The sequence below is a fragment of the Mustela erminea genome, chromosome X (assembly GCF_009829155.1).
Source record: "Mustela erminea isolate mMusErm1 chromosome X, mMusErm1.Pri, whole genome shotgun sequence".
Lineage (NCBI taxonomy): Eukaryota > Metazoa > Chordata > Mammalia > Carnivora > Mustelidae > Mustela > Mustela erminea.
In genome coordinates, this window is record NC_045635.1 from 128,414,093 (window position 1) to 128,423,879 (window position 9,787).

At 52.4% G+C, this 9,787-nt stretch overlaps 1 protein-coding gene across 3 annotated transcripts in view; it reads right to left on the reverse strand.

Moving 5' to 3' along the window:
- The window catches only part of BCAP31 (B cell receptor associated protein 31), a 32,018-nt gene that overhangs the window by 20,115 nt on the left and 2,116 nt on the right, over window positions 1–9,787 (reverse strand). Inside the window, exons 1-4 of one of the 3 annotated variants that reach the window (XM_032329867.1) lie at window positions 9,517–9,623; window positions 8,364–8,499; window positions 6,112–6,212; window positions 951–1,098 (exon numbers count right to left, since the gene is read on the reverse strand). In XM_032329867.1, the coding sequence (XP_032185758.1) occupies window positions 951–1,098; window positions 6,112–6,212; window positions 8,364–8,455 (341 nt within the window). In that variant the 5' untranslated portion in view covers window positions 8,456–8,499; window positions 9,517–9,623. The other 2 variants (XM_032329865.1, XM_032329866.1) reach the window with 2 other exon arrangements.

The following is a 9,787-nucleotide window of genomic DNA, read 5'->3' on the forward strand; positions in this document are numbered from 1 at the left end:
ACCCTCCAACTCCAGGGCACCCAGCCTCCCGGCCTTCTCACTGCCTGCCTCTCCAGTTTAAGCCAGCTCGCTTGTGGACCCCGTCGGTGACCCAACAGCCCCCCCACCCCGGGAAAGCTCTGCCCTTTGCAGCTCCAGCTCTGCTACACTCCGGCACAGACTGGGAGTGGTCAAGGTCACCTGAACAGCTCATCTTTCCTTTGAAAACCTGAAACCCAGGGAGGCAGGCATTCTAATGCCTAGTGAAGAGGACATCCTAGTGACTAGAGGCAGAAGAGCCCAGCTAGAAAATTCACATGCCACCCTGCCAACCTCTGAGAGCCCTTGGCCTGAGCACGACGCTCACTGCTAGCCCATCGGCACACTCAACAGCAGCCAGGCCCCACGGACGAAAAGCCCCACGAGCAGAAGCAGCAAAGTGGCCTCCGGACTCAAACGGGCTTTGTTATCACTTCAGTCTCCGCCGACTAGCCATCCCCTTGCCCCAGATGGAGGCACTCAATCTTACCAAAAAACCCACCAGAGACAGGCTGCTCCCGCAACAGGTCTACACTGTGGACAGACACACCCTCAGCCCCTCTGTGCCACCGCTTCTGCCCACTCTTCTCCGGTCAGGTCCCCATGCCCGAAAGGCCCCTATTCAGCTGATCCCTTTAAGCCGGCCCCCAGAGACGCTCTGCCGGAGCACATGGCCTCACCACTCACTCCAGCCTCCACCCAGAGAGCAAGCCAGGCGCGCGCCTGCCCCCGAAGAGCAGGCGGCAGTTTCGGCGGAGCCGGGACCCAAGTCTTCCAGAGCCCTAGTCACCTGGCTGCCGCTCACAGCACCGGCCCTGGAGGCCGGGAGCCAGGTCAGAGGCCTCCGCGCACATCGTGGCCTCCAATTCAAGGCCACAGACAGAGCGAGTCAAAAGCACTGGGGAGCCGGGGGGGGCGCCGCCCTCACTCACAAGGACAGCAGCAAGGAGAAGCCGGCAATGTAGAGGTTCCGCTGGGCGCGGAAAAGCTTCATGTGGAAGTGCTCCACGGCGCCGGGGTTGTTCTGCAGGTTCACCTTCTCCGTCACGTCGTCGTACTTCCGGATCTCGCGCACGGCGTCTGCAGCGGGAGACACGCGGGCGTTAGCTCCGGCGCCGCCCCGACACCGCGCCTGTCCGCAGCAGGCAGCCAGCCTGGGTCAAGCTGACCGCGCTTCCCTCAGGTCTGTCACCCCAGGTGTCTCCCCTGCTCCACACGCCTTGGGGGGTGAACCCCTCGTCAGGAGCTCTGCCCTAAGACCTGCTCTCCTCTGGCTTTTTTCACGTCCCTCCCCGGCCCCTTCTATCCCGACCACAAACTCGCTACCCGAGTCTGCGGTGCTGCTGGCAGGGGCCGGCAGGGCCCCCGGCGTCTGCTGTGCACCCCAAGCCAGGCTGGCGCCGAGGCGGCGTGAGCGGCCCAGCAGCCGAGACGCCAAGGCAGCCCTCTGAAGACAAGCTTTTCCATTTCTAAGCTTCGTAATGGGTTTCACTATTTAAACTGCCTCATCGGGGCGCCTAGGTGGCTCAGTGGGTTAAGCGTCTGCCTTCGGCTGAGGTGATGGTCTCAGGGTCCTGGGATCGAGCCCCGCATCAGGCTCTCTGCTCAGCAGGGAGCCTGCATCCCCATCTCTCTCTGCCTGCCCCTCTTACTTGTGATCTCTCTGTCAAATAAATAAAATCTTTAGAAAAACAAAAAACATAAACTTCCTTAGTAAGAATAAAGATCATCAAAATGTCCCTACGACCCAAAGCAGTCTACAAATACAATGCCACCCCTATCAAAATACCAAGAGCAGTTTTCACAGAGCTCAAACAATCCTCCGGTCTGGACGGAACCACAGAAAACCCCAAATAGAGCAATCATGAAAAACAAAACAGGAGAGATCATAATTACAGATTTCAAATTATATTACAAAACAGTAGTAATTAAAACGGTATGGTACTAGCATAAAATCAAGCACAGAGATCAACGGAATAGAACAGAAAACCCAGAAACAAACCTACAATTACACGGCCACATAACCTTCGACAAAGCAGAAAAGAATATCCAATGGGAAAAAGACCGTCTCTTCAACAAATGGTGTGGGGAGAACTGGACAGCTGCACACAGCAGAATGCAACTGGGCCACCTCCTTACACCACGCACAAAAATAAACTCAAAATGGATGAAAGACCTCAACGTGAGACCTGAATCCATCAAAATCCTTGAAGAGAGAGCACAGGCAGTAATTTCTCTGACATCGGCTGTAGCAACATTTTTTTAGATTTGTGTCCTGAGGCGAGGGCACCAAACTACTAGGAGTGCATCAAAATACAAAGCTTCTGCAATGAGAGAAGCAATCAACAAAGCTAAAAGGCAACCTTCAGAACAGGGAAAAGATTAACAAAAATCAAAGACAAGGCCAAAGAACGGCCTTATTCGGATTATAAAACAAATGCATGCTCATCAAAAATTCAAATACACTAGAAATATCTAAAGAGGAGGACTCCTATGACATAAGCACCTCCAGCAAGCGCGGGACACTCAGTCTCTTACCTAGGGCGGCCACTTTGAGCCCTATTACCCCATTTTCTCTGTAATACGCACCCTAAGCTGAAACTGCCCTAATTACAGGTTTACTGCCCAACCTCCCTGAATCAGACTACAAACCACAAGAGAAGGAATCTCCTCTGTCATGTCCCGGGCGCAGCACAGCTCCGGGCGCATGGGCTGTGCAGGTTAAGTGCCTCGCGAGCAGCCTCTGCCCCCGAGAGGCACCAGTACGGCACAGCTCTCTGGTTTACACATATGTTTCCATCTGTCTGTCTACAGTGTGCAAACGCAACCATCTACTGCTTTCCGCAGCCCCCCCTTACCCGAGACATCTTTTTACGTCAGTACATAAAGATCTACCTAGAAAGGTCTCTTAAGAGACCCCGATGAGCCACTACACAGACATTGTCTGGTTAATTCTTAGTTTGAGACTGCTTGGTTTTTAAGCTGACCTCACATCATAAAAAATCTGCCTGCCGTTCCTGGCGTCCTCGCGTTAATCCGTATCATGAAGCATCTCCACCACTCGTAGAAGTCTAAACCAGGCCAACAGGCCTACTTGCTATGAACGAAGTATTCCGGCCCCCCAACCCCCAAGATTCCTATACTGATAACCTAACCCCCAGTGAGTGCAATGGTTATTATGAGGTGGGGCCTTTGGGAGGGTTAGGTCATGAAAGCAAGGCCCTCATGAATGGGGTTTGTACCCTTATAAAAGACCCCACAGAGCTCTCTCATCCCTTTCCCTATGTGAGGACAAAGCAAGAAAGCTTTTTGAACAATGAACAGGGCCCTCACCAAACACCAAATCTGCCAGCATCTTGATCTTGGACTTCCAGCCTCCAGAAATGTGAAAAATGAATTCTGTTGTTAAAGCAACAGTCTATGATATTTTTGTTAGAGCAGCGCAGTATAAGACCTAAAATTTAAAACGGTCATGCCTTTGGACGCATCAATCTCACCTCTATGAACTTATCCTACATAAAATATTTGCGTAAATGTACATTGATACCACTATGCCTATAAAGAAAAGGGAATTACAGCAAAACCATGTGTTACAACGTCACACATTTTTTAAAAGATTTTATTTATTTGGGGGGGCACGCATGCATGCACACGAGTGGGGAGACGGGTGGAAAAAAGGGAGAAGCAGACTACCCGCTGAACTTGGAGCACAACAGGGGCTCAAACCCAAGACCCTGAGATCATGACCTGAGCTGAAGGAGGTGCCCCAGGATACCACCCAATGTTTAAAAAGGATGAGAATTCTGTAAACAGAAAACATACAATCCAAAAGTGTGTACTATACTCTGAATCCAATCCCAAACTGGAAATAGTATTTTAGTAAAAATGTCTGCATAGAAAAGTGCCCGTGGACACAGACAATGAAGTATGAAGGACGGTTTTAGCAAGGACATGGGATTTGGGGGGACATTAACTTTCTGGGGTAAATTTCTGAATTTTTAAAAATGTGTTATTTTTGTAATTAAAAAAAAAAAACATGTCTGGAGCGCCTGGAAGGTGCAGTTAAGCACCCAGTTCTTAAGTTTGAGCTCAGGTCGTGATCTCAGGGTTGTAAGATCGAGCCCCACATCGGGCTCCAAGCTCAGTGCAGTCAGCTTTAGACTCACTCTCTCTCTCTTCCCTCCCCCCTCCACCAAGCTCAATGCTTGCTCTCACTAAAGTAAACAAATCTATAAAAAATAAAATAAAAACATGTTTTTCTACACACTCACATCTGCATCCAGGAACCCCACCACCCTAAGGACCACCTTGGCCAATGGCGGGGGTCACTGGGGACTAGGGGTGTTAGGCCGCACTAGCCCAAGTCACGCAACACAGTGCTGCCCTCTGGATCTCCCGCCTCTGGACCAGGACCCAGACCCTGGATGCTCAAGCCCACCCTCCTAGCACCCCTTCAGACCTGCCCCAGACTCCTCCCAGTAAAGGCTGGGGACAAGCCAGGGCTGCAGCTCTAGCTACACCCACCACGTTTTACCTGGATCTCCTGCTAGCTCACATTTATGTCTGCAGAAGTCTCAACAGACCTCTCTAGATTATGCTTCTTACTGTCATGGTAGGAAGCAGCCAGTCATCAAAGCCGGTGTCTCTCTAGAACTTCAAGAGCTTCCCTGACCTCAAAAAGAAGAATGGCACCTTTGCCAACTCCTGGGTTCTGCAGAGGACCTCCCTGGCCCATCGGCTATGCTAGGAAATGGGGGCTGTACAGAGGGGCAAAGCTCATGGGGGCTGTACAGAGGAGCAAGGCCCTGAGGCAGCACCCCGGCACAGCCCCTCCCCACCCCAATTTTTGCTCCTACCCTACACCCAAAAACAAAAGCACACATACTCCATCCCAAAACTCTAAAGCCTAGCTTTTTAATGCCCAAAGGATGACACATACATTCCCTATGCCCTCCTCGCTCAGGGACTGCTCAGAGAAGGAACCCTAACTGGAAGGAGCTATTTCCTGGGGCCCTGCCAAGTAGTTCAAGAACAGCACAGCACACATACGTGAGCAGCTGGTACCCACCGTACACAGCTGGGAAAGGGTAGGCTGCTCCTGGCCTGTTCAGAGAAGTCCTGCTTGAACATATCCCATCAGGTGCCAAGACATGAGGAAGGAAAAACGCCTAATGCTGCAGCTAGCGGATGGTGCCTTGCACATTCCCCCTGAACTATATAGCCTCCTCGCCCCCGCCCCCACGCAATGGCACATTTCCGCGGGAGACTCGGGCAGAAAGGAACGCTCCGCACCTAAGCAGGCATTGACACCACAGAGACAGGACGACAGCCTGTAGCAAAACTAGCCACTACTTTGGAGTCCACACTGAGGGACACACTGACCACTTAGAACGGCAGATGTTCAACAGCCACAGGAAAGCTGCATTGCTTCCCCTGGTCTCCAATCACACCACCACATCACAAAATGCTTGCCTTCCATCTTAGTGCCATGAGGGCCCAGGCACAAATCTCTGAGCATACCCTGCGACCAGCTTATCTTTCAAGCTTGGCTGGTGTGCACCTCCACCTAGTGTTTATAGAACGTCACAGCCAGAAGGACCCAGAAAGACCTGGAGCCTGACCCAATCCAGAGAGCTCTGGGATATGCTGCCAGGCCTCTTGGTCCCCCTATGCTACACGACACAGCAGCTTCCTACTCAGCCCCGCTCCCTAATCATTTGGTCGCTCAGTCCCTTATGCACAGACTGCTCACGTGACTGAATACCAGTACTGCTTCAACTGAGATCAACATGGACCCATCTTCTCTTGGTTTCAGTTCTAGAATGTGAGAAGCCAGCCCAGGAAAGGGAAGTGGTCATCACAGGGTGCATAAGGTCTGCTGGTCAAAGTAAAGGCCTGGGCCAGCAGCCAGCAGTACTCTGCTCAGGAATGAGGGACCCTCTTCCCAAGAAGACAAAGACACTGAAGGGGTCTGTCTCTGAGAAGTCCAATTCGTAGGTTACACATAGAACACAGCACAGGGCTTTGCAGCAGAGGCCATGCTGTGGCAAAGGGTCTGGGGCACATAGCTGCCCTCAGCCCTGGTTCACTCACCAATGACCAGCAGCACAAGGATGACAATGAGGACTACAAAGAAGGTGTTGCCGTAAGTAACTACCAACTCCACCAGGCGGGACTTGAAAATCTTCTGCCATCTGTGAAGAAAACAAAAAGGCTGAAGAAACAAATATCTACTTCGGACCCAGGGCCCCAAGAACACAAAGCCAGTCTTGCACTCCTCTGCAACGGCTATCCTGAACAGACTCAGGGGCAAGTGCCTGTGGTTCTCCAATTTACATCGGTTCAAGAGTGCGGGGGAAAAATGCTTGTTCGTGCGCAGAAATGCCTAAAACACAGACAGACACACACACACACCCCAAAACCTACACTCTTAAAAACGCTTATAGTTTCTGGGGAGGGAAACACAAATGTTCCTTCATGTTACCATTCAAGGATACTTCTCACACAGAGTCCTACAGCTTCAGGGGCAGGGAGACGGAGATCTTCCCACTGCATTCCTCTACATAATGTTCAAAATGCTTGCCACATACACATGATTTCTTCCAACGGTTTCTCCACATGACACGTGGGTACATCTAGACCCCCCACCGCCCTGGATTATTATGAAGCAAACCCAAGACTTTCCGTCATCTCCTTCCATAAATACTTCAGGATGTAACTGTCAATAAAGAGCCTTTGGAAATGGTTAACACCATCACAATGCTATCAGCAGACCTCAAGAAAATGAAAGAGAATCCCTCATTACCGGAGCCAGAGTCCCAAAGTCCAACTGTTGCAATTTTTTTTTAAACACCTGGTTTGTGTGAATTAGAACCGTCAAGAGTTCTGACTGTGCATTTAGTTGAGAAGCAGCCTCAATCTCTCCTCGCCCTCTCCTGTCTTCTTGCCGAATCTACTTTTTGCAGAAACCAGGTTTTGTCCTACAAAGCTGCCCAGATTGCAGCTCTGAAAGGGCCTCTTCCTCTACATTTCCTCTGAACTGTGTAAGGCTTGAAGAGGTTCAGATCTGGCTTTTGGCAAGTGTACTTCTTATATAATTACATGTACTTCCTATTTTATCATATCAGAGATCTATATTTTTATTTAAAAAGTTTTTAAAATAGGAACACCTGGGTGGCTCAGTTGGTTGAGCCACTGCCTTCAGCTCAGGTCATGACACCAAGGTCCTGGGATATAGTTCCCCATCGGGCTCCTTGCTCGGCAGGGAGCCTGCTTTTCTCGATGCCTCTGTCTGCTTCTCTGCCTGCTTGTGTGTACTCTCTCTATCTCTGGCAAATAAATAAAAATCTTTATTAAAAAATTTTTAAAAAGTTTTTAAAATGATTGACAAAGGTTCAGCCTTATTTATAATTTTCCCAGCGTCCTGGGATCGAGTCCCATATCGGGATCCTTGCTTGGCGGGGAGCTTGCTTCTCCCTCTGCCTCTGCCTCTGCCTGCCACTCTGTCTGCCTGTGCTTGCTCTCGCTTCTCTCTCCATGACAAATAAATAAATAAAATCTTTTAAAAAAAAAAATAATAATTTTCCAATTAAAATCAGAATGTGGGCGCCTGGGTGGCTCAGTGGGTTAAGCCGCTGCCTTCGGCTCAGGTCATGATCTCAGAGTCCTGAGATCGAGTCCCACATCGGGCTCTCTGCTCAGCAGAGAGCCTGCTTCCCTCTCTCTCTCTCTGGCTGCCTCTCCGTCTACTTGTGATTTCTCTCTGTCAAATTAATAAATAAAATCTTTAAAAAAAAAAAATAAAAAAAAATAAAATCAGAATGTGTCCACATTTTAGGTGTAATTAAAAGTTGATTTCCAATTAACTTTGAACAGATTCTCTGTTTGTTAAAAGGAACATGGCTTCACCACTCACAGGCTGAGTAATGCTCATGAGGCCACTATGCAATGCCAGTGGGACTGGCTGGGAGAAGAGAAGTCACCAGTCCAGCTACAACATGACCCCATGGTGCAAGCCTTCCAGACACCAGACTGCCACCCCCTGAACCCTAGGGCGGAGGGCAGCATTCCCAGAAAAATAACTAGAGATAAGTCTTCTCCCTCTTGGAGCATCCTGGAGGCCAGAAGGCAGCACACATGGGAAAGAAATTCAAAAAGATATGACAAAGCAAAACTGTGTGAAAGGTTGATAATAATAAACACAACCCCTGCCACCTCAAGCCCAGACAGGTTCTGCCAGTTTCCACCTGGCCCCAATTCCAGGGTCTTACCAACCCTGCATGCAGAAGTTACCGGGCTCGGCAACAGTCACCATTCTGCTTGCCTGCTTGCTCCACAGGCCATACCTTTTGGGAGAAATGAAGGGAATACAGAGAAGCAGCACAGCAAAGACCTCCGCATAGAGGAAGGTGGCGACCGCAGTCCACTGCAGACTCATCGTGTTGCTAGAAGGTTTCCAACAGTGAGATGCGAGCTTGTTTCCTGACACGACACAAAAGGGACAGAAGCTGTTGTGAGAGCCGGGCAGCCACCTTTTACCCTCTACCCCAGCACGCTACTCCAGTCTTTTCGAGCCACCGGATGCAGCCGTGCTCAGCTCAGCAGGGAGACTTGGCCAGCCGTGCTCAAAGGCCTGACAAACTCCCACTTGCCAGCACGGAGTTACTCGCTGCCCTCCGGAAGGGGCATTAAAAGCCACCTTCCCGGCGAATTCCTTTCCAGATGGAGTTCAGCAAACTCTTTATGCTCAACTGGGAAAGCGTTAGGAGAGATTATAAAGACGGGAGAAAATTCTCAACATCCATTGGGCCCAGTCAGCCCCAGGGCGGCAGTGTTTCGGTAACGCACTTTCTCCGAGAGCCGCAGCGCCCCCACACCCCCCTCCTGGGGAAACCAGGAGGCCCTTCCCGACCGAGCCTTTCCCACGGAGCCGAGAGAAAACCTACAGCCTAAAAAAAAGCCTTCCGACGCCGCCGCAACGGCCTCCGACGCGGTGGGAGAACTCGGGGTACCTCAGAAAGCCCACAAGAGCGACTCCTACCGGGAGGGAGTCAGGGCCAAGAGCAAATGCGGGTCTCGAGTAAGCGCCTCATGACCCCATCCAGGGAAAGTTCTAGAAAAAGCGGTCCTTCCGGAAGGCAGAGGAGCCCCTCCCGACAGCCCGGATCTGCCACAGCTGCCCACCCGGCTCGAGTCCCCCAGCGCTCCACCCGCGCGGCCCTTCGACGCGGCCCCAGGCCGCCAAGCCCTCCCCGAGCCCCACCCCGGCGGCCCCTCCCGAGGGGCTTCGCCACCGCCGGTCGCCGGCCCTCACGCCCCCGGGGCCCAACTCCAGCCACCGCCCCGACTCCCCTCAGCCTAGCCGTATCCCCGTACTCCCGGCTCGGTCCTCGGCCCCGCGCCCCGGGCCCTCCCCGCACTACCCGCCGCTGCCCCCCGTCAAAGGCCCGGACGACCTGAGTGGCGGCAGGGCCCAGCCCGGCGCGCGAGCACGCTCACCGAGCTTCCCACAGCCAACGCACACGCCCCGCTGCCGCCGCCACCAAACGCTCCCACCGCAGCCCTGGCCCCGCCCCTTCCCCCCACGGCCGGAAACCGGAAGCACCTGCCGCGCCCGGACCCCGCTCCCAGCTCCCAACCGCACCCAGGCCCCGGCGACTCCGCCCACGGCCGTTTTCGCCCCGCCCCCCAGCCGAGGCTCCGAAGCCCAGGACTGGAGAAGAGGCTCCTGGAGGCTGGGCGGCGACGCCTCGGGCGCGCCGACAGGAGG